Below are 25638 nucleotides of genomic sequence, written 5' to 3'. Positions count from 1 at the left end.
TTGTTTGAATAAATCTGAAGTTCATGTTGTCATATGCAGGTGTGTGTGTATGTGTGTGTGTGTGTTTACCTGCTCTCACACTTCTTGTAACCGTAGTTTAGGTAACCACAGTTTCCAAAACGATCTCCTTTACTGTTGACATCTTTGAAACAGATTCCTGGAGCAGCCTTTGCCTCTGAGGAGGGAAGAGGAGAAGAAGAGAAGAGGTAAGGTAGGAGGAGGATAAAAGAGGAGGAGAGCAGGAAGTATGAAAGAAAGTTTGTGATGGAAGATTCTCCCTTAGAGCTAATAGGACATTATACCACCACAATATTTCTGCAGCTCTAACAAATGAAACTGAGTGAAAGGTCTGTCATTTATATCATATTTCACACGTTTGAAACCTTACACTGATAAACTGTTTCATTGCTTATGTATTATAAACATTATACTTGGTCCAAATATGGCCTGACACTGCCCGTCATGGTGCTGGCAGTTCCCATTGTAACAATAGGCCTGCCGATCCTTGCAGGGCTGCCCATTCTGAAACACACACACACACACACACATTATGATTGTATGTTAATACAATACATTACTATTATTGTTATTATTATCAAAGCTGGCTAAAAAGATGGAGTGTCACCTGGGCGAAGACGTCACTCTGGCACAAGGACGAGGAGCCGTTACAGTACTCTGGAAAATCGCACTCACTTGTGCTGGAGCGACACACTGTTCCACCAGGGAGGTACTACACACACACACACACACACAAAATTGTATAGATTAATATTCATGCTTCAAAGAATAAACCAATGAAGAATCTATGAAAATATTTAGGAGGCTCTCATGAACAGATGAGAGGATTCATGCCCCTCATCTCTTTTTTGTCCTCTCTGTATGAAATGCAGCCCGAATTCTTTCTCTACACACTGCTTTATCCCCACATCCAATAATGATCTTTATGAGGAGGATAGAGTACAGTCACCATGAAGTGCAGGGGATCTGAATAGATCTTAGTAAAGTTGACAGACACTTTTCATTGTTTTCACTCCTTGGTCTCAATCTTTGTGTAGAAGACGCTTTAGCACTGTGATTAAAGGAATAACAGATGCATCAGATGAGCTGATGTCTTAAGTTAACTGTTCAAAGAGAGAACCTTCTCTGGAGTGAAGTGAATGTTGCGGGGAGTTCATGATTTGTAACGTATGCAGCCAAGTTGCACTTTTGCACAAAGAGACATTTAATAGGTGCTGTTCCACAGTGTACTCACATCTTGTTGGAACCGTATTATTGGTGTTCAAACTGATCTTGGACAGACTTTAAGCAGGAATAGACAGGCGCGTGCTGGCGTCATCACATTTCAGTGATAAAAGTATTTCTGCCAAAAACCGAAAAAGATCCTTTTTTTTGCCTTTTTTGGCCACATTTTCAGTGCATCTCTAATCATCAAAGTGTTAAAGCTATGTGTACCTGTGTTTAAATCTCACATAGAGTGGTCCTGTTGCACATATATGTTAGTTATGGAGGTCTACTTACATATATTAACTTTTTTTTATGGTCAAAAACCTCCTAGTTGCTGTAAACGAGCCGATTGAAATTCTCTTTTCTGACGCTGTTCGATGTTTCAGAGTGAACTTTCACCCCCAGAAGACAGAGTCTTGTGATTGGCCAGTACTATTCAGCACACCAGCTCTCAGAAGTGCAGCTCCCCCCTCTGGAACGGTGGATGCACTGCTCCTCATTATCAAAACATTGTTTTAACAGTGTTTAAAAATAGCTTCTTCACGACTCCCCCGCCGCAGTCCCTTTTATGACTTTGACCCGGAGTCAGACCCAGAGTCAGAAGACACTGTCGCTCGTGAAACACCTCCACAACGGACGTTATTCTTCTTCTGCGGTTCAATGTACGCAACTGTATGTGCCCGGACTAGTGCCCGGAGCAGGACGATCTGCTGTTCAGGAGAACTGCTGTTTACGTAACTATTACAGGATTTTCAGAGATCTCGCTGAGCCTGAGATTACAATAAAACACAGCGTTCTCAGCAGTGGCTGAACTGTTTGTCATTGGTAATGACGCCTATGAACAAGGCGTCATTACCTTGTTCATAAACAAGGTAATGACGCAGATACACACTAAAAAACAGCGTTTATAGGAACTTCTGGTCTAGGTCCGCTTTAATATGTTGATATTTTAGCAGCAGCTGTTTGTCTCTGCTGAACAACACTGTCTCAGTCTACACAGATTCCAGCCACTGGGTGTCACTACACATGCACACAACTGTCAACAGGCAGGTGTTTACCTGACACTTGTAGCAACATTCTCCATAAGCACACTGAGCTCCAGACTTCAGTCTGCATGTGTGATACTCACAGCAGGGGTCCTTCTCACACTCCTGCACACACACACACACACACACACACAAAGAGGGAGAATAAGTGAAAAGTTGTAAAGGCTGTTTTCAGATTTAGTGGAGACAGTTTTGTGTTGTTGTTGTTGTCGTTGTACATGTGTGTTTCCAGCTGTATCACTTCAGATTTAGCATGACACTGCTACTGTTTCACACAATCACATAAAGACAGATGAAAGAGTCGACCTGCTGGGATCCACAGTCACACTCCTCGCCCGTGTCCACCAGTCCGTTTCCGCAGTAGGGGGCGCTATAGGCATCATCAGACTGGGGGACATTCAAGAGACACGTTCCCCCCGTCGACAAGATCATCTTCTCAAAATCATCAGCGCTACAGCTGCTGAAGTTTCTGGAACCTCTGCAGAAAGGAGGAGGTAGAGGGAGAAGAGGAAGCAGAGGAGGAGAAGAAGAGGAGAAAGATGGATAATATGAGACATGGGGGAAGAGGAGGAGAAAGAGGAAGAATAATGGAGAACATTTTAATTAAAGTGTTTTGTTGGTGACTGTGCATGCGTGTGCGTCACATACGTGGCTCCAGAGTTCATGATGCAGGCGTTAGCGGGGCAGCTGCAGGAGCGTCCGTCGTCGTGGTTCATCCCAAGATTGTGACCGAGCTCGTGGGCCACGATGGAAGCGAACGAGGGAAGCTTATTATTAGTGAACTGAAAGAGAAAGCGAGAGATGAAGTTACCATGTTTCCAAAGCAAACAGTCACTGAAGGACAGGTGGCACAGCCAATGAGAGGAGAGCAGCATACCGCGTTGATCCCTCCCCCGTGACTCCTGGAGCAGACGGTGGAGATAAAGGCCATCCCAGCCGTTTCTCCAAAGCCCCTCCTCCTGCAAACACACATCATCTTCAGACAATAACAGTGTGTACATTTCTACATTAAAGTCATCATTCATATTGTTTAGAGCAGTGCGACCCCCAATTTAACATGCACGGCTGTCCGCGACCCCCCCCACCCCCGCACACACACACACACCGGTGTGAACGCATGATGGGTATGATGGATAAAGCACTGTCCGCGGGGCTGAAACAACGCCCGATCAATACACCGTTGGCTACGTCGCATTAACAAATCTGACAAGCACTTATGATCACACTTCAGCTATTAGTATTTATTTAGAAACACTTTTGGATTTTTTGAAAAACATACAGCAGCATTGTGAGGGTAACTTTTCACGTGAGTAATAGACCGACAATTGTCGCTACATCCCGTCGTATTGCTGATAGTTGAGCCGGTTAAAATGTAAACAAATAACGCAAACTTTATTTTTCTTTTTAATGAAATAAAATGATAACTAGGGACGGGAATTACACGGCATTTTGAGAGTTGATTGTCGAGGTCCACGTGTCAAATTTTGTCTATTTTTTTTTTATATTTTTTTGCGGGGGTGGAAACTATTCTACGCTGTACTAATTCATTTTAAGCTCAAAAACATGGCTGTACTGTCCAATATTGACCATCAAAGAAGCGCTAAAAAAATGAGGGGCAAAAAAAAAGGAAAAACTCGCCGCTGGCACGGATGCGTCTCCAGACGGCTCAGGTTTTTGAACCTGCGCTCGTTAGGTGTCCACCAGAGTGAAGGATCTTGACTGGGTGACATGCCGTCTTCATTTGTGTAGCGCTTGTGTTGTGCCCCTCACCCCCGTCCTAAACATAATGGGGGGTAGGGTAGGGTTGTGCGCATGCCGGGAAAGCAGTCAAACTGCTCGTCGTCATTCTAACGTCTGATCGGACGCTACATTAATTTTGATTTTAAAAAAAAGATATATATATTTTTCCAAAATGATTTGGCGACCCCCAGAAATCATCTCGCGACCCCAATTGGTTTAGAGAACGAATGTGACACTTTTCTCTTGCACAAACACTGTAAACAAACCAAACATCTCACTTTTGAATGTTCATGCTGTCATATACAGGACTTATAACTGTCTATATATAACTGTATAACTGAAAAAGGCTGTCTAATAAATAAAAATAAAGCAACAAAACATTTTGAAATTAGCATAGATCTGCATTTGAATCATGGAAAACAAAATGACTCCTATTTAGAAAACAGTTTTTTAGCCACAGTTTTCCTCTGAAGCTTCATGAACTTCAATTCCTTTACAAATCAAAGGTAATGATGATGAGAGTGCACTGACTGACACTCAGTGTGTGTGTGTGTGTGTGTGTGTGTGTGTGTGTGTGTGTGTGTGTGTGTTCTCTGACAGGATAAGTTGTGCCGAGTCATGGCGGCGGCGAGGAACCAGTTCCTTCTCTCTCCACTGGATGAATCGACTCAGCACTTCTCCTGCTCCTCCTTCAGTGCTGATCTTGTTCTGCTGAGTCCAGATCTCCAGACCGACCAGGACCACACGGATGTTCAGCTGTATGTAGATCTGCATCAACACACACACACACGCACACACAGCAATATTTGTCTGCAATATTTGTTCACATACAGAAGAACTGCTTTGACAACACTGCAGCTTTGTTGGTGTGTGTGTGTGTGTATGTGTGTGCGTGTGGGTGTATGCGTGCATGTACTCACACTGTCGATGAAGTTGGCCAGATGAACCATCTCCTCTCTCACTGCCGTTTCATTTTTATTCATGAAATTATACTGAACACAAGAACAAACACAAGACAAACTTAGTTTTTCTTGATTCAGTTGTTCACCCCTTTCACATTCACCCCGTCAAACTAACCCTAACCACAAGGTTTTCCATGTGTATGAAATGAACTATAATGACTACGTCCACTGCTACACCATAAAGGTTTAATTCATATTTAACAATAGAGAGGACGCAGAGTCACCGTGATGTCTTTAAGTGAATCGAGATGATGAATATATGACAATGTAAAGCTGTGGTTCATATTCAACAATTATTATTTAAATAATGAGCAGTCGTGCCTTCACCTCCCTCTCCTCCTCTTCAAAGCCTGTGATTTTGATTCTGATATTTATAATTATTGTTTCATTCGGTGAGAAACTGTCCACTTGCAAAGTGCTAATGAGATGAAAACACTAATAGATTTTAGATTGTGATGAATAATCACTAAAAATCAGTGCTGTGCAGCTTAGCAGCCCAGTTTACAGCTGGACTGACTCCGACACTGACCACTATTTTTATTACTACATCCAAAAAATAAACCACAAAATAAAACTGTTTTCTTTGACCCACTCAGCAGAATGACTTTGTTCTCTGGCAACAGTAATATATGTAGTGTTAAACAGCCGTATCAGTTTTAAACAACTTGCATAAGATAACGGCATGTGAACAGTGTGATACATCTGGACATATTTACTCAAATACTAACAAGTGTATTTGTTGTTACTGTGAGTGTCCCCACTATGAGCGTAGTGTGTTTGTGTGTGTGTGTGTCTCACCCTGTCATTGTCGACCACCAGTAGTAACTCCACGTAGTGAGTCTGATGAAGAACATCTCGCTTCACCTGGAGAAAAATAAGTTCCTTTATGATTTCAAAGATCCCCAGATTATAATATCACACCTGTGTGTGTGTGTGTGTGTTTTTGTGTGTGTGTGTTAACCTACTCTGCTGTGCCGTCTGTGGTGAATACTCTCAGGTTCATGCTCAGTGGTGTTGCTGTGGACATGTCCATCGTGTGATGTCCCACAACCCCGGGGCTGTGATGTCACATCCTGCAGGCGGTACAGCAGGTGTTGTTCAGGGGCGGAGTCTAATGGCTCAATACCAAAACTGTCATCAGTGAGATGTAGCACTCCTCTAAAGACACAGAATTAAGAAAAGGGGAGGTAAACATCACAATTACACTAAATTCTCACAGCACCCATAATCCACATTGGTTTACAGTTTCTGTGTGTGTGTGTGTGTGTGTGTGTGTGTGTGTGTGTGTGTGTGTGTGTGTGTTACCTGAGGCCGTTGCAGACGCTCATAGCGACAGAGGAACCGTCCATGCCTTGAACGAAGCCCCTGTAGTGACAGTGATTCTGTAAAACACAACATGGGTGAACCATTACTGCAGTGACACCAACAGGGGGCAGACATCAGCAGACGGATGTGGTTCTACTGTTCTTAAATGACTGCAGTGTCAGTGACAAATGAATGACAACCGCTCCTGCCTCGACATCAGAGGTCTTGAAGCATTTTAGATGACACAGGGACATGTGCTGCAGCCGTGTTTGCGTGTTTGTCACGTAGGGTTCGAGATCGGTCGGAGATGAAGAGATCAAAGGTAAATGTGAATAAAATATAAGACATTTGAGACATTCGTCAGACCGCCGGCCACCGATTGGCCAGAGTGTCGTTACAGGAAGAGACGTCAGATCCAAGATTAAAAGCCAAACAATGGTGAACTGTAGATCAGTTAAAAAGACTTAACAGTCCTAAAAATGTGGGTTAATCTCCAACAATTACCAGGGAAATGTCTAAAATCTCAGTATTTAACAGAGAAGTCTGGTGTATTTAGGGACAACAGTGCTGATCACAAACCCTGCTGCTATATTTCAGTCTGAGTCTGATTCTAATGATTCAGTTACACTGAAAACAACTGATTTACAAGTCACTGTCACTTGTGTGTGTCACCACAGTTTCACACAGCCGTGCAGTGATGACTCCACCCACTTCAAGAAGGTACTATTTTGTAGTGGAAAATCAACCTAAAGTGCGCTGGGACCATAGTGGAAAAGGGGATTTACCTCTGCCCCTGATCCCTGAGTGCAGTCACCTGTATGTAACACATTGATATTTATTAGTGGTGGGCATGTTAACGCGTTAACGGAGGTTAATGGCATTTTTTTTGTGTTTTGAAATCCACAAATAAAAAAAATCCAATTTGTAACTTAAATAAAGATGTCATTTGTAAATAATGTGACATTTGTAAAACTGAAATTTGCATCTGTGAATTGTGATTTCGCATTTGTGGAAACGCCAGAACACGCATTCCTCGCTTTCCACAGTTACGTATTTTTGAGACATTCTTTGCATGAAAGTCGCACAGATCCACACGCATGTGTAGATTGTGATCCACGCGTATTTCTTGATTTGTATGTGTGTTTTGAGATCCACAGATAAAAAAAAAATCAAATTTGTAACTTGTATGTCGATTTTTACAAACAAAGTGTGCTTTTGTAAATAACGTGACATTTGTAGAACTGAAATTTGCATTTGTGAATTTTGAGTTTGCATTTGTGGATTGCCAGAACACGCATTTCTCGCTTTTGTGGATCGCAAAAAACACACATTGGAGTGCATGGTATATTTGTCTCAGTAATGCCTCCCTTCATCAGCAGGTGGCAGTGTTTTCCAAGTAGAATCTAGCTTCAATCCGCGAACAAGACGCTCATTAGTTTTTAATATAAAACCAGAAAAAAAAAAAAAAAACACGAAAAAACCACTTGTTTTCTCGGGTTCTCGGGTTTACAAAACCTAAATGAAAAAACGGATAACGACTCGTTACTGATCAGTTCTGTCAGTCAGTGGTCACTCGGCTTGACTGCGGTCAAATCAGCCGTCTCTCGTTTTTGCGTCGTCAAGCCAGCCACTCCAACCACAGTGCTGCTGACTGACAGTTCATATAATACATCCATGCTCTTGTTTCACGGCCCGTAAACATGACGCCACACGGGTCTTTTTCCGGTCAGTCGTCATGGAAACGGCGTTGTGCGTTAACTTAGTGGCCACCTCTAATATTTATACCTCATACAAGACCACTTCACCTCAACTGTCCCTTCAAGGTTGTACACCATGGCACATGTGAGGGAGGAGTGTGTGTTTGTGTGTGTGTTTGTGTGTGTGTGTGTGTGTGTGTGTGTGATTACCTGTACAGGGGGTGTGGCTGTGATCACTGCTCCGCTCTGACTGTAGGTGAACACAGTGAAGTCTGCAGGGAGCAGCAGTCTGAGAACAAGCACAAGCTGTTGTTCAGCTCACTGTAAACAGGTCATTGCTTATTTCTGACACAGATGGCGGAAAGATCTAAAATGCTTCTTTTTTAATGTATCTTTCATCTTGCTTATCTTTTTTATGTTGTTTTTATTGTTATTTTGTATCAGAGTGATTCAGAATCACGTCTGTTAACAGCGTCAGCAGCGCCTCTTATCATGTGAACTTCATCAGTGCGTTAGTACACTGATGCAACACTGGAGATACAAGAGCACAAAACAAATCCCTTCTGAAAGAAACACATGAATTTAAAATATCGGACAATAATATTTAAAATGTGTATTAAAAGAACATTTTAAAAACACAAAAAAAAACTGAATAACAAAGCAAATATCTGAAAAATGACTTCACACAATCAGAGTTTTGATGATCAGGGAGAAGGGGTTCTCTCTCTGTTCATGAGGGCAGGGTTAGGGCTGTGTGTGTGTGTGTGTGTGTGTGTGTGTGTGTGTGTGTGTGTGTGTGTGTGTGTGTGTGTGTGTGTGTGTGTGTGTGTGTGTGTGTGTGTGTGTGAGACAAACTCACTCATTTCTCTCCAGATGAACGACATGATCATTACCATCCACCGTGATTACGTAAGACACCTGCAGAAGCAGAAAGAACCTGTGAGGACCATTCACAGACACTGATGGAGCAGGGATTGGAACTGTAACTCAGTTATTAAAGGAGACATATGATGCAAAATTAACTTTATAATCATTTCAATAGTTATATTTGGGCCTCTGGAGGCCCTATGAGCAGGCAAAGTGTCAAAGAAGATCTCTGTGGTCATCCTCAACCCAAGTACAGGATATAAAACACGCAATGTTGGCTTTTTGCAATCATTGTGACTTCACAATTAGACATTCCTGGAATTGTTGTCTCGTGGAGCTCCGCTTTGTCCCTAAAAAACATGAGAGTGCTGGCAGAGGGCAACGGTATCCGAAAAAGCGGAACTTCGCAAAGTGTTCTATTCTTAGCTGCACGAGCAGGGACTTCGGGCAAGATGGCGCGTTGAACTTGAGTCGGACGCTGCAATAAACTTGTCCCAACGTTCCAGCAACTCCGAACAAGCCTCCAGGCGGGAAGAAAAGTCAACATGACGTGATGGAAGTCTCGAACCTGACCATACTAGAAGCCATTCGAGGTATGAAAAAGCTTTGAGCTAAACAATCCAGCTACATGCTAGCTGGATTGCCGAAAGCGGTGCAGTTTAATGCCGAAGAAGTTAAGGAATGCAAGGGAAAAGTGAATGAATTGGAAAAACAACACCAACTCCTCAAAACTGAAAATGGCGAACTGAAAGAGGGAATCAGAGAGAGCAAGAAAGATACAAGATGTGGTGGTGCCTGTAGCTTTTAGGTTTGGAGGAGAAAAGTGACGAATATCTCGGAGCAGATACCATACAGCTCTTCAGGAAGATCACTTCTAATTTGGAAGCGCGCCAGCTAGAAGAAGCCGTCGATGTCGTTCACAGGGTCAGGGCGAGAGAAGAACAACCAAGAGCAGAACTGCTGTTCGTACGGAGGTTAGTCAAGGAAGAGATCTGCGATTTTGTAATAAAAGTATTCCTCAAAAATACAACTTGCCTAATAATTGTGCACACAGTGTATCAGAAGTTTGTTGTTGAATGCAATACTAGAAAGGATTGAGAAACAAGAACTAACACCCAGTATGAAACAAGGTACGATTATTCCCAAACACAGCAAAGATAAAAGAACATTAGACAACCTAAAGACCTATCACACTTCTCAACACTGCTTATTGTCACAACTTATTGATGAAACGCAATTTGGTTTTCTGGGTGAGCGATCTACTCAACAACATACGACTGGTTTTGTATCTGATTGATTATAATCATGTATTGTCAAAGGACGGGTTCATTCTTTTTCTAGACTTTTATAAGGCTTTCGATTCCGTGGAGCAATAATGTGGAACTGAACTCCTGGTTACTTCTGTATTTGGGAGGGTTTTGTTCTCTAAAATGGAAAGTTTATCAAGAGCTATTTAACCAGACTGAGACTTTTCAACAATATAAACCTCAAATGTATTTGGGAGAACAAATATAAAACAGTATATTATGTTATGAATGGTGTTCTCAAATTAAAATGGCTCAGTGATTTTATTCTGCACGACTCTTTCTTTTAGCATTCCCAATGCATTTTTTTTTTTTCAAAAATGGGAGGCATCGATTTTCTGTTGTGCTGTGATGATGATATACTGTATGTAACTGTATGTATGCTATCACTATCAGCAGCAAGTTCTCCTTTACTGGAATTTTTTTATTTTATTTTAACTGCTGACGTAGTTTTCCTGTGTCTCATTTGCATATTTAAAGAGACAGGCACTCAAAACCGACTGTTCTGAACAGGGCTGCTTTGGCAGGTGATTGAGCTGCTGTGGTGCTTCATCCTTAAGGTGTTTTGACCAAAGCATGTCACAGACATGTTCATTAGGACACCAGGGAACTAGGTTCACTTACAGAAATAGGGTATAATATGTCTACTTTAATATCAAACGCAGAAAGGTCAGTGTGTATGTGTGTGTGTGTGTGTGTGTACTCTAGCACAGTGGGGTCAAAGGGCATTAGAGGACAGGTTGTTTTTGTGTTTTTTTACAGAAAAACTCTAAGCCAATCAGGTTTTAGAGAGAGCCAGGCTCACAGAAAGCTGGAGTTTATGCTTAACTAAGCTAAGTAGTTGCAGATCTGCTGCAGTGTGAACCTGAATATCTTTATATCGCGAACGTCAGAGAAATAACACAAGGACGTTAAAAGACACATTCACACGTTCACAAGCTGAACTGAACTCCGGTTAAACATTTGTGTGTGATGTCATTTCATTTACATAATTAACACAAAAAACACGTCATCATCTATATAAAGTTCATTTATGTTTATGTCTCAGTAAAATTTAAGGTTTTATTTACATTAATACTTATTATAGTAATTACAGTGATAGTTCACACAGGTTTATTTAAAAGAAATTATATAATCTTTAAAAATGCTTATAAATTATTTCATCAAATATATCTGTGCACTTTTTATATGGACACCAAAGGAACTAGGTCACATGACTAGAAAGTGAGTTCAGACCATGTCCACAGTGAATGCGTAATCTATTCTAATCTAATCCAGCTTCACATGTAAATAGATTAGAGCAGCCAGTTCACAGTGAAAATTATCTGCTGTTTGTCACTAACACAACACTTCCTGTACACATTTAGATAAAAATAACTCAGCTGCAGAAATTCAATCTATTGTGAAACACTTGACTGACAGATCCACAACTTCAAACTGTGTAGTTACAAACTACACACACGCACTTTAAAAAGAAATGTGATAGCGTGCAGACACTGTCTGAGTCGGCATCAGTCACTGCACAAATGCTCACATTACAACAGTTTGTGTGCGACATGATCTACACAAGCACTCGTGCATGCGTGCTTTTAGCGGCAGGCAGTGCGAGAGTAGCAGGCTGCGTCTCACTGAACAACACAAACGCGAGCGCGGCAGCCATTTACCTTTTCACATCAGTATTTTCCCCCCCGACTGCGAAAAGTGTTGAAAACACAGAAAAATCTAGTCAGTCAGTCAAAATTCGACCCTAAAGACGTCGACCCGAAAGAGAATATTGATCCTCCCGTTGGCTATTATTGTTTACGTCCCCAGGACGACGGGACGCTGTTCATTTTAATCCCTGGCCGACAACCGCTAAATAACAGAGGAGGGCTCATGTGACAGAGAGCTGAACCGACCAATCAGCTGCTCCAGTGCTGAGTTTGCTTTCTAAGGTCAGAGGTGACAGAGCAGCCAGATAATGAAGCACCCACAGGGACACACATGCAGAATATTATTATTATTCAGTCAGAATAATTACCTGACGGGGAAGTCTCCCATCAACGTCCCGCCTCAGCCTGCCTCCTATTGGTCGAGGGATGGTCAGCTGATAGGCAGTGAGGTGTTCTGTCTGCTGAGAGGCTGTGGGCAGAAACAACTGTTCAGGGAACACATTCATATACACACAATAACACATTCATATACACTCACACACATATTCAAAAGTCCTGAACTGTCCTTTTGAGAGAGACAGAGAGAGAGAGTGAGTGTGTGTGTGTGTGTGTGTGTGTGTGTGATGACTTTACCCCTCTCCATGCAGAAACACAAACAAAAGCACAGACACACAAACACACAGTTTGCCTCCATTTGTTCAAACAAACACGAACAATGTGTGTGGGTAGCGTTGATGATGATGAGTAACCATGGTAACAGCTGTATTTTTCTCGCGTCCCCCCCCACAGGCTGCCTGGAGTAACAGCAGTGTCCAACAGTAGTAAAATGATTTTAGTGGTAGTGAAACCTCGCGTCAATGATTAGGAGGCTTTGAAATTAATCTGCTGGTCACCCTCGGTTTCATTCATAAAGGTTCCACTTCAGCTGAAGTCACGTGTATGCATTTAAGCTCAAACTGAATATTTACCAAACTGAGTTGTTAGCAGCTTTTTTTGTCCGTTTTTGTCAAAAAGAATGAGCCCAACAACAGCTGACATGACGTCACCACTGCTTTAGACAGACACTGCTCATCAGATACACCATCGAGCCTGGATGTGACACGTACATGTGAGCGTACTTTACTAAGTTTACCAAGTTTCACATACTTTTTCTGCATTACATCCGTCACATGGTCACTGCTCCACTGCTCATGACATTAAGACCTGCACTACTGTTACTGTTGTACAGGGAGAGTCACTGCAGTCCCAGAGCCCAGAGAGCAGGATGTTTCCAGTGGTATAGTCACCGCTGCAGATGCTGCTGACAGACCATCATCACATGACCTCCACCCACTGAATCACATCCTTTCTCTCACTCTTCCTGACCATAACCTCTGTGCTCAGCTTTCTCTCCTTCCTGCAGAGATAGACTTAGGCCAAACAAGTTTCACACACTCATCTAAAACTCACATAAGTGACAAGCAACTGAACAAAGGCCACGCAGTCCTGTGATTTACAAAAATCACAGAAGAGAAAAGTAAAAAGTCAGAGCTAAATCCAAAAAAACTGAGTGAGTCACCCTTCAGGGAAACAGGTTGTGTGTGTGCCCACATATTTAAGTGTTTGTGAATATCAGCTCACAGACACACAGTTTATTTCTTGTCAGAACTGAAGGACTTGGGTGTGATCAGGAGCCGACAGCACTAATCTGCTTAATGCTCAGGCCACAAGAGTACACACACTCTCGAGCCGTGTGAACCCTGACTCCACACCCCCGCAACGATTACATGCGTCCCTCCATACTGTAGAGAATGTCCCCATTTCTCAGCTTTACAAAGTAAACAAAACATACAGGAGGAACAAAAAAAAAAGGGTGTGCATATAGCATAACACAACACACGTGTACAGCCAACAGGCCATGAGATCCCATCCCATAAACACCACCATAAATCACAGCAGCAAAAAAACAAAAACAATAAAACACAACATTCACACAACCCCCCTTAAAATAGAGGGAGTCAGAAAACCTGAACAGGTAAGTTAACAGTCACTCCATCACATAGTCCCCAAAGCGAGCAGGACGCGGCGATGACCTACCAACGCCAAGGACCACACAAGGTCCCCAACCTTGTAAGGTTCGTGCCTCAACTTGGTGTCATAGGAAGTCTTTTGCCTTTTGCTTGCCACAATGTATTTGTCATTTGTCAGACTAAAAGCAGTGTCCAAGCGCTGTAGGAAAGTCCTCAGGGGATCCATCCGTCGGCCTGCATTGCACCATCGGCCCCAGCAGCACACCACACCCACCGGGCGTGAGGAAATAAGATGTGAACCCGGTGCTGGCGTGAACACTGGTATTGAATGCAAAGGCACCATGCAACAGGAAAGAGTCCCACTCACCCTCACATGACAAAAGTGTTTTAGCCAACTGATCGATAAGGGTCCTATTAAACCTTTCCACCATACCATCAGACTTTGGATTGTATGGGGTGGTATGTGTTTTCTTCACCCCAAGCATCCCTGCCTCCTCATATCCGTGTGCAGCGTTTCCATGACACCATGTTCCAAAATGTAACTCTGAAAGTGACACTCAGCAACTTGTGCTGGCCTTTTGGTCAGTGATGGCATACAGGTTTACGAACTTAGTGAAATAGTCCTCAACAACCAAAACATACCGGTTGACTTTAGAGGTGACCGGCAATTCAAGTATGTTGGCTGCAACGCGTTGGAAAGGCCTCTCCGTCTGTGAAGTTCTCATAGGGGCATGATGTCGGGGGAACTGGGGACTTTCTCCTTTGACAGGCATAATACTGATCACACCAAGACCTACCATCACTTTACATAGTGGGCCAATTACATATACACTCCTGGCGTGTGCCAAGACCCTTTCATTGGCAAGGTGAGCTGTCAAAGGCATGCCATGGAGGTGTCAGAGGACCTCGGGTACCAAGACTGCAGGGACAACAACTTGTGTCGTTCGCCCCACATCAGACAGCCACACAACCCTGCACAACAGTCCATCAATGAAAGTCAGTCAGGGAAACTCATACCACAGTCTCTTCAAACCCCGACCAGCAGGCTTTGACTTCCACCTAGGGCAGGCATGTCCAAAGTCCGGCTCAGGGGCCAATTGCAGCCCATGTTCAAATTTCCACCCCGCAGCCTGTTATAAAATCAATGATATGTGGCCCGCCAGCACTGTTGACCTGAGTATTAAATGAATGTGTACAAAAAACAACCATTTTATATTTTTCCTGATGATCAAAGCCACCGTTTTGAATTTAGAAGCATTTAATAGTGAATAAATATGTAATGTTTCAAATGAACTGAGATTATTTAATATTCACTAGTGTTTCTTTCCACAGACAGACTCTTTCTTCATTTTATGTGGTCTTCATATACGAAAGGCAGAGTGATTTTGGGAAAAACATTGAAGGATGTCATTTGCAATAAAAATTTCATAAAATAGATCATTTGTATTTAATGTTAATGGTTCAAAGAATGTCCCACACATTTTCACCTTACCAAATCTGTCCCTCTATGCAAAAAGTGTGTGGACACCCCTGGTGTAGTACTACAGTGTTTATATATTAGTATAGAGCAGGGGCCTTAAACTCAATTGACCTGGGGGCCAATGCGCATCTATTGTGGTCAAGAGGGGGCCAGCCTAGAGAACAAAAAGTGGGGGAAAAAAACAACTGTTCACAATATTGCATCATGATATCACACATATACTTAATAATACTATTTATGATGCAAAAATGTATAAATATCAAAAACAGACATTTATTTTAAATCACATAAATAATAGTGTAGACAACTGTAATTAAAATTTGTTTCGGCCCCTGCCATTTGTGGCTCAGGCCCTAACAAGCGTATTTATATAATTGAATGTTGTATATAATACTTTTAATCATGGGGTAATAATAATGACCAAATGTCTTATTATTACTGTTATAATAAACATTGCTAGCAAACATATATTATGTTCTATCACCTCGCTGGCAGCTGTGCCTCAGGTGTTTAACTGTGTTTAAAAGACGGTGAGGTTGTGGGCCAAGTTTTTCATTATAACATGATATTAAGTGGGGGGCCGCATGTAATCGATTGGGGGCCACATGTGTCCCCCGGGCCGCCAGTTTGAGACCCCTGGTTTAGAGTGTCTTACCCCCGCAGAGACTCTCTCCGCTGAGCAGCAGCAGCAGCAGTAGTAGTCCGCAGACCTCCAGGACTTCCCCTCTCGCTCCCATCTTCTTCCCGTTCTGCTGCATCCTCTGCCGGGGACTGTCCTCCTCGAAATGTGCTCGGTCGTTCTGCTGCGGAAGTTGTAGTAAATGTTGGACTTGTAGAAGTAGTACTTGTAGTTGTAGTTGTCCTCCAGGCGTCGTCCACGCCCGCAGAGTCTCATGCTAAACACTCGGCGTTGAATTTCTTCCTCGGCCGAGCCATGGCTGTCTGTCCCCCGCTGATGATCCGACCTGACAGCGGCACCGAGGAGTGGTTCTGTGGGACTCTAGTTGACCTGTGAGCAAAGACACGGACTCTATGGGACTTCGTAGGACCGTGGACCTGCTGCAGTGGTATAGTCCCTTTCCTCGTCCGCTTGTAAACTCAACCACCCAAGACAGTGACGTCAGCGGAAGCTTGGAGAGATGTACCGGAGACTGCCGGGTTAGGCTGCTGTAGCGCCACCTAACGACATGGATAAGCACTAACAAGTAAAGGGTCATTCCACTCAGTTCCAAAAGTTTATTCCAGACGAATACCAATAATAAAATAAGAGTTGCATCAGGTCAAATATAGATGGAATCTTTGAATCAATTGAAATTCTTTAAAAAAAAAAAACTGTTTTTAATAATTTTAATAACAGTTATTTTATATAATAATAATTATAACACACACACACACACAAACAAACAAACAAACATGTAATAGACCTGTGGTGTAACAATAAAACTGAAGTGTAACAAAGTTCCCTGAACACAGAGTGTTGTTGCTGCTGTTCTAATGTAAGACATCGTCTGTGGATAAAGAAAGGTCAATTATTTTATTATTATTTTGTGTGTTTCTAGTGAGTTGTGTAGGAGATTTTAGAGATGATTGATGAGTCATTGAATCATTAAACATTTACAATCAAACATGATCCTACTGAACTACAACTAACTAAAAACCATGGCTTGTCAGTCTCCAGTACTGCGGACACGTTATGCTGAGTTGCACTACTCACTCTATTAGTTTAAGGACAGTATATTTAATTTTCTTTAGTCAGAAACTAAATATAAAATCTAATTTAAAAAAAAAAGGATCTCAAACATGCATACATGGACAAAATCTGAGGTTTTATTTTCGTTTCACATAAAAGACGCAACAACTGAATCAGCTCTGTCGATTCAGGCTAAAGCTGACAATGTGCAGACAGCAGAATGAACAGGTTACAGGAAAAAGTTGAGACAAAAGACAAATGAAAAGTGCTGATGTTTACGTCTGCGAAACTTCATCCAACTTGGGCTCTGAAACACAAAGGACAGCTGTTGTTAGGACACCGTTGATTATGTAAAGTCCTTAACATCAGTAATAGAATACACATATGTGATATATGAAACCAGAGGTTATAATATGGCACTCTGACCATAACCTGCTTATTTATGTCTGCAGCATTAACTGACGTGGTGAACTGTTGCTCATTTCATAATCTAATCTTGAGGAGAAGGAACATATTCACTTAACCCACCTGGGAATTTGAACTCAGGAAAAGAAGAGAGGTCTCCACCACCGTAGAGTCTCTGTAGCTTGCTGATCTCCTCTGCTAACGTCTTCTCAAAATCTGAGTCTATGTCAATGAGTCCTCCACTGGCCCTGAAGAACAAGGGCAAACATCACAGAACATCACATAAATCCTCTGACTAATCAGACTGCTCAAATGTCATCAATCATCACATCGTTGAAGAATTGTCTTTGTTCCCAGTGCACAGTGCAGTACAGTACAGTATGCAAGGTCTCCCTCCTGCCAGCAGGGGGAGACCTTGGAACATTATGGTGTTCCTCCCTCTTTGTTTTTGGGTGTAACCCTGGCAAGAGTGTGTGTGCATGTGTGTGTGATATCCTGGACAAACATCAGCAGTTGTGTTGATCTTTGAGTAAAACACGAGCAAAGAAAACAACACAACTAAAAGAATAAGTGGAGAGAGTGACACTTACTGGCTTTTTGTGGAATACTCGCGTATGGAGTCCAGGAAGAGCTTCTGAATGGGGTCCAGATGACCTGAAAGTCAAAAAAACAATGAGTTTTTCTACAAAGAAACAACGATTATGATCCCTCTTTGACTTGAACATTGTCACATTAACAGTAACTCCCATGCAGAGGTGAGAGTGGTGGAGGTAGAGGCAGCTACAGAGGACAGACGGGAAGGAACCAGTGAAAGGTGAGATGTTCATCAGTCCACACAGCAACCAGGCTACAATCTCACCAAGTGCTTCAACAGTGAAAGTTCACATTTACAATTTACCCATTACCATAAAGTAAAAAAAGGGAGGAGCAACGTAAAAAAAAAAAAATGACAGGAAAGGGCCACGAAAGAAAACTTAACGAGTGAAAACAAAAGCAAGCAGAACAGAAACGCGTCACAACACAAAAAATGAGACATTGGTAGTTGTGTTAATTATCGATCACTACAGCAGATCATCTGCCTCCGACTTGCACTGTCTCTCATGTCCTCTTCTGTTACACCACCTGTCCTCATGTCCTCTATGAACCCTCTCTGAGGACATATCCATCTTCAACATCCTTTGTCCAATATCATCATTATCCTCCTATTGACCAAACCATCTCACCCTTAACTCTTACTTTATCTCTGAACCATTCAGCCTGACCTGTACCTGGAATATGCTCATGTTTAATCCGGTCCATCCTGGTCACTGCCAGTGAAAATCTCAGCATCTTCAGCTCCGACACCTTCACGCCACCTCCTGTCTTTTAGATGCTGTATCCAAGCCATGCATGAGAGCAGGTAACTAATAACATTTCGATTAATGGTGTGGACTGTCCCTTCCAGTGCTATCCTTCTGTCACTTCCTGACAAGTGCTCTGGTCTTTGGATGGTTGACCCCAGTCATTTAAAACTCTTCTACTCCTTGCATCTTCACTGTATCACCTGTCTCACCTTCTTAAGGCCACATTATACTTCTCCGTCTCCGTCGTGGTGACAGATACGCACTGCAATTTCTCGCCCGATCACTAGGGGTCGCTACGCAAGGTTGTTGTGCTTTTGGCTACAGTGAGCAATGGTGTCTGAGAGAGAAAGACTGTTGTTGCAGAATAACATTGAAACAGTGGCCGTTTCTCACTTTACGGTGTCCCAGAACGCACTTTTAATATAATTCGAGGCAAGAAATTAGCCATTTAGAGTCTAAACATGCACTGTGTGTATTAAGATATGAAGTATTTATAGTTTGGGCAGACACGTTGTCCGCGGTGATCAGCTCCGCCTCTGTGGACGCTCAGTGCGCACTGTGGCCAGCACAGAGCAGCGTTAGCTTGGCCTGTCCTGAGGACCAATCGCAGCCTTTGCCGTCTCCGCTGTCCCCTGACCCTGTCCCTATATATATATATATATATATATATATATATATATATATATATATATATATATATATATATATATATATATATATATATATATATATATATATATATATATATATACAATATTTTGTGCAGCCGGAGACGACGCAGAGGCTCTCCATCGACACAGAAGTATAAATAGGGCTTTTCTCCTAACTGTCATTCCTCTTCTCTTCAGTGCTTCCTCCACCTCTCCAGCCTCTCTTCTACCCAACTCTCACCACCATTCAACCAAATAAAATAATAATGAGTCAAATATATTCAGATATAAGTGCAGTTAATAGGCGAGGAGTGGAAAAGTGTCCAGACAAAGCAAGACAAACATTAATGCAGGTGAGGTGACACAACAACGATGATGACAACTACAATAACGTTGACATGCAAGACAAAAACTGAAGCAGCACAAACACACAACACAGCGAGCTGAATTAGCTACATCAAAGACTTCATATGTGTTTGATATTTTCTGGCATGAAGAATGGAAGGTGTTGTGATCTGGTTATGGACTAAAATGCATCAGGTAACACAGTAAAATAAAAAAAAGTTCTGCAAAGCTGCAACAAAACTGTTTGTGATGTTCTTATCTTTACAATATATCTGTATATTCATCACAAACGGCTACTGTGTATTTGTATATGGTGATAACTGCTCATAGACCGCAGGATCCACAGAGGAAAAGGTGAAGGATTATGGAAGAGAGGGAGGTTGTAGTGTGTACCCTCAGGTGTTTCAACTGGTTCAGCCAGGGCCTCCATTTGCAGTTCTTCTCCTGCAGCTTCAGCTACAACTAGAGCAGGGTCCACGAGCTCATCAACACCGTCAACAGGAGCAGAAACCTCAGCCACAAGCTCTGGGGCCACCTCGGCCGTGGGCTCTGGAGCAGAAATCTCAGCAGCGGGAACAGATTCCTCAGCAGGTGGAGCTGCAACATTTTCAGCTATGGATGCAGCAGCAGTTTCTGCAATGGCTTCACCCCCTGATGCAGCTTCAGCGACAGCCTCAACCACGGGTACAGCTTCAGCCACGGTTTCAGCCACGGCTTCAGCGACAGCCTCAACCACAGGTACAGCTTCAGCCACAGCCACGACCACGGGTACAGCTTCAGCCATGGCTTCAGCCAAGGCTTCAACCACGGGTACAGCTTCAGCCACGGCTTCAGCGATGGCTTCAACCACGGGTACAGCTTCAGTGACTGGTGGCATAATGGGTGGAGATTCAGCTGCAGCAGTGGGATCAGCAGATTCAGAGGTAGCAGCTGGAACAGATTCCTCAACAGGTGGGGCTGCAACACTTTCAGCTATGGATGCAGCGGTTTCTGCAATGGCCTCAACCCCTGATGCAGCTTCAGCGACAGCCTCAACCACGGGTGCAGCTTCAGCGACAGCCTCAACCACGGGTAAAGCTTCAGCAAACGCCTCAACCGCGGGTACAGCTTCAGCCACAGCCTCAACCACGGGTGCAGCTTCAGCCACAGCCTCAACCACGGGTACAGCTTCAGCCACAGCCTCAACCACGGGTGCAGCTTCAGCCACAGCCTCAACCACGGGTACAGCTTCAGCCACAGCCTCAACCACGGGTACAGCTTCAGCCACAGCCTCAACCACGGGTACAGCTTCAGCCACAGCCTCAACCACGGGTAAAGCTTCAGCCACAGCCTCAGCCACAGCCTCAACCACGGGTACAGCTTCAGCCACAGCCTCAACTATGGGTAAAGCTTCAGCCACAGCCTCAACCACGGGTGCAGCTTCAGCGACAGCCTCAACCACTGGTGCAGCTTCAGCCACAGCCTCAACCACTGGTGCAGCTTCAGCGACGGCCTCAACCACTGGTGCAGCTTCAGCGACGGCCTCAACCACTGGTGCAGCTTCAGCCACAGCCTCAATCACTGGTGCAGCTTCAGCGACAGCCTCAACCACAGGTACAGCTTCAGTGACTGTTTGCATAATGGGTGGAGTTTCAGTGGCTGGTACAGATTCTGACAGAATTTCTGTCTTGACAGTTGATGCTTCTGTGACTGCATTAGTTGCAGCAGCTGCTGCTGCCGTGGCTGCTGCTTGAGAGACGTCTTTCTTGGGAGGTTCAAATGGCTTGTGCTGGACAAGTTTTTCGACATCGAAGTATGTTTTAACCTGTTTTTTATCTAGGATGAAGGAGGGCAAGCAAACAAGATGCATTATTTCAAATACACATACATGGTTGAAATAACAAAGTGTACAAACCTGCATTCAACAACATTTACAACATATGGTTATCAAATCTAGATAAAAATACTAGGAACTCAAAATAGTTGAATTCAGACAAAATGCTTTCACAAAAAAATTTGAATGATTTCTCAGTACACACATTAAGAGGTCAAGCACAAAGCCTGAGACGCCGTCCCATTATTTGCCACATGACCACCTAATAATGTCATGAGTGGGTAATACTGGTCAGGCTGCTAGAACATTTTGTTGTAACAGTTCATAAGCATACACTGACAGATGCAAACACACTGGTCAGCAGCAAAGATGGGAGATCTGAGGTAGTAGCAGAACTGCGGTTGTTTGTATGACATCTGTAAATAACCTAGGCTAAGTGAAGAAAGGCAGAAAGTAAGGGCCAGAGGAAGCATTTTGACAAGGAGAGTCAAGACAGCAAGAAACCGGGATCACTTCATCTCCCTCAGCAACATCATTAAAGGGAGGGAAAGGTGTCATTTATCCCTGGAAGAGGGGAGAACAGCCGAGGAGGAGAGATGATGCAGGTTATTTAGAATGTGACAACAAGGGACAGGGACAAGATGGGAAGAGAATGCTACTGAGAAGAAGGAAGAGCTTGGGCTGAACCACAGTGATCAAGTTTCTTATACAGACAAAATATGAGGTTGTTCAATGTCCAGAGAACCTACTAAAACTCAGGGTCGAAAAGTGGATTCACCATGTCTGTGCTCCAAGCTGGAACGTTTGGCATGGCCTATAGAAATCTGCTTACCAATCTAATTTGGGCTGCATTCTGAACAATGGAATTAGATTTGTGTCAATCCATCTATCGATAAAGCAAGTTGCATCTGTGTGTCTGTGACGGGCATATCTCACAGACTGTTAGTCAGATGCCCCTAATATTTCGGATATGGGTTAAGCATGGCCCAATGGTGTGCATCCTTGATTTTAGAGTAATTTTTTTAAACACCAGGCAGGCAGTGGCTCATCAGCAGCAGCTGCGCTGTCTGGAACAGGGAGGTGGGAGTGAAGAGGCTGTCCTCACGGTGGGTGAGACATTTTCACATGGTTCAACGCAGAACATGGTGTTATACTGAAACTACGAAGTCGGTGTCCATTCACCAATACACAAGCACATATTTATTTAGCATTAGCATGCTACAACTTTGCGCCTAACTTGGCAAACCTGTTTCCAGAGGTAAGCTAGTGAGGCTACGATTACCATTATCGTAGGGCTAATATAATACAAACTCTGCAACCTCATTAGGCACAATGAAAAGTTTATTTTCTGTTCTTTAATTTTTTGTTTTGTGACCGTCAGCCTAATTGAAAATGAAAGCATTTGCGTTGTGCCTAATGAGGTTGCACAGTGTTTGTATTATGTTGGCCTTTACCTTCCTTATCATGCATTATCATAACTGAAAAATCTTCTTCAGCTCCCACTATAGGAATACATACATATAGTATTTTCAAACAACACTTTTCATGAATCAAACAACACTTTTACAGAAGCAAAAAATGTTATTGATTCAATCATTCAAAAAATATATTATTTTATTGTTTGCAAATACATTTGTTCTTTGTGCTCCCGGACTTGTTCTTTTCTCAGTGGTTTTTAGCAGATTTATGAGATTAAAAGTACATTTCCATTTTATTAAATATATTGACTCACACCCACGACTTCTCCCGCTGTTCATGCGTTTTAAACATATGAGCCGTATCTATATTGACTGATCAGTTCAGTCTGTGTGTGTCACCTGCTGCTGGCTGGCTCGCAAAAAAAAACAGAGCAGAGAACACATCAGGGAGCACAAAGAACAAATGTATTTTCAAACAATAAAATAATATATTTTTGAATGATTAAATGTGTTGTTTGATTCTGGAAAAGTGTTATATTGAAAATATTGACACAAATCTAATTCCATAGGCCTGAGAGCTGGGGGTTCTCTCAGACCAGAGAATAACCAACTAACTGGATGTGCTCTGGAGACAAACACATGGATAGATTGGCCAAGCTCTTTTTTTAGAATGTTTAAGAAATGCATTTTCACATCCAAGTGTCTGCAGACCACTTCTTTTCTAGTGTTAAGTGTTGAGGGGACAGAAAGTACAGAAATAACCTGGGTTACATTCTCACATGCCATGCCACCCTTAACTTCAACCTGTGTCAGCTGCTGCTGCTGCTGCCGAAACAGCATCTACAGTTATATTCATTTTTCACTGATGATGGGAGTGGGAAACGCTAGATTAACTTTCCTCCAGCACAAAGATTTTCTATGGGATTAAAGTTTGGACTCCAATCCGAATGCTCTTGTCTGTCTCAATTAGACAGACGAGAGCATTTTGGAATTCACCCAAAAAAAACAATTTGATTTTTAGCCTGGGTGAACACAGCAGTCTGCCAGTAATTTCATTATGCTCTGCAGACACGTCGGGCAAGGACGAACCATTCACAATGCCCTGGCATGCTAGAGGCGGGCTTAACGTGTAAGCGATTGAGAAGAACGTCTAGCAGCTTTTAATCCCAAAATGGCAGCCAGCGAGGAGCAGCGGTCTTTTGATTTGGCCCCAGCTTCTATCTTAAGCAAAGAGTGAGATGCTCTCTGGCGTTAACCAGGCTATGGTCATTCGTTGATTTTATTCATTAGTTGACCCACATTTTTCATCAGCTAATGTTCCTGATGACGTCATGGAGAAGGGGATGGTAATCACCTCTGATTTATTCAAAGATAAACTATTCAGATGAGAGTTATGATGCAGATTCAGCCTAAATAACATGTACTACAGTATCTCTGTGGCCCGTGTCACTCAGCTCGAGTCCGTCTGTGTTCTTTCCAAATGTAAAGCTGTATCAAATAAGAAAATAACTACACAGGTACCTGGCATGTTCATTTCTATAGAATCAGCCACATGTTTGAAGTCCAAACTCACCTGAGCTGCTTGATTTCAATGATTTCTTGTTCCCACCAGACTTTGTACTTAAGGCCACAGCTGCAGGTGCTCTTCTTAGAGAAGTCCATCTCTCAGCCTGCACACACACACACACACAAACACACTTCAGTTCCAACCATAACTGAGTCAACTGGAATAACTAATAAAAAGTGATTAGCTCTGAGAAAAAGCAGTGACACAGCTGTGTAAGTTAGTGAGGCTGCCTTGTGTTGCATTTTTAAATCCTTTTCAAAGACATTTGTTATTTTGATGTTGACAAGTTTAATCCTGTTAATTGACCTTTTTTCTTTTCTTAACAGACACTGGATACTAAGGTTCTGCACAATACAAGTGATACATAATAATGTTCACTTATTATCACATGACATTTAAGTGACCTCTACTCAACACAACAGCTGAGTTTAACCTAAAGCACAGAGGTCATTTAACTGCAAGTTAACTAACTCTTTAATTGACCCACTTATCTTCACAAAAACACTTTTTAAGGTAAAGCTCAGGATAAACTTGGAACGTTTGTTAACTTTAGGGATCAGGACCCTTTACATTGTTCTGTAAATACTCTGAGGCCTACACATCCATACTGTGCACATTTCAAGAACATTGTGTCCAGTGTTGGCCCCTGAGATGTTGCATAACTACAGAGAGACAGTGAGCACAGTCATCTTCTGTTAAATTCACATGCATCACTTTTTCCGTTTTTGTTTTTTAATTTTACAATCTAGTCAAGACTAAAAACTTTGTTGCCCTGCTTCAAAGTAGCTAAATAAGTGATTCCAGTCTAATATGATGACTTTCCTTTAGAAAAGCATCCTGAGGCTGAGGTCACAGACTGAACAGCACGTGGAGGAGACAGAAGAGAATTTAATTTAATTGAAAATAATTTACATATAATATTTTTTTTTACATTTAAATGTAAATTACCGTGACACAGCCCATGCGTCCCATTCTCAGCAGAGAGGCCGCCATCTTTGTGTCGAGCCTTCCTGAGCTGCACTTAACAAAAACATCAGGAAAAAAAAAAAAACATCATTAACACACATTTAACAAAGTCAACGACAGCAGAGGAGACTCTTTCTCACCTCGTGTGAGGAAAA

General features: G+C 42.6%; 2 protein-coding genes across 2 annotated transcripts in view; both read right to left on the bottom strand.

Annotated features, from left to right (window-relative positions):
* The window catches only part of LOC310938520 (disintegrin and metalloproteinase domain-containing protein 9-like), a 22709-nt gene extending 6337 nt beyond the window's left edge, over nt 1-16372 (bottom strand). Inside the window, exons 1-16 of the mRNA XM_083903036.1 lie at nt 15942-16372; nt 12166-12266; nt 8834-8892; nt 8185-8263; nt 6278-6354; nt 5938-6130; nt 5771-5836; nt 4931-5002; nt 4609-4778; nt 3148-3229; nt 2919-3052; nt 2577-2748; nt 2283-2375; nt 626-730; nt 432-522; nt 70-175 (exon numbers count right to left, since the gene is read on the bottom strand). Of these exons, the coding sequence (XP_083759162.1) occupies nt 70-175; nt 432-522; nt 626-730; nt 2283-2375; nt 2577-2748; nt 2919-3052; nt 3148-3229; nt 4609-4778; nt 4931-5002; nt 5771-5836; nt 5938-6130; nt 6278-6354; nt 8185-8263; nt 8834-8892; nt 12166-12266; nt 15942-16044 (1703 nt within the window). The 5' untranslated portion in view covers nt 16045-16372. The remainder of the gene's footprint in view (nt 1-69; nt 176-431; nt 523-625; nt 731-2282; nt 2376-2576; nt 2749-2918; nt 3053-3147; nt 3230-4608; nt 4779-4930; nt 5003-5770; nt 5837-5937; nt 6131-6277; nt 6355-8184; nt 8264-8833; nt 8893-12165; nt 12267-15941) is intronic.
* On the bottom strand, nt 16178-25638 carry LOC310937982 (uncharacterized protein; the record flags this gene model as incomplete). Its single annotated transcript, XM_083902373.1, has 8 exons — nt 25624-25638; nt 25466-25537; nt 24524-24620; nt 20113-21534; nt 17972-18035; nt 17505-17629; nt 17256-17283; nt 16178-16295 (listed from the first exon to the last, which is right to left on the bottom strand). Exons 2-8 carry the CDS (start codon nt 25508-25510, stop codon nt 16178-16180), a joined length of 1899 nt encoding a protein of 632 aa, XP_083758499.1. The 5' UTR covers nt 25511-25537; nt 25624-25638.

This window comes from Microchirus variegatus (genome assembly GCF_963457635.1).
Source record: "Microchirus variegatus genome assembly, chromosome: 16".
NCBI classification, from domain to species: Eukaryota; Metazoa; Chordata; class Actinopteri; order Pleuronectiformes; family Soleidae; genus Microchirus; species Microchirus variegatus.
This window is presented reverse-complemented; position numbering and strand designations above follow the sequence as displayed.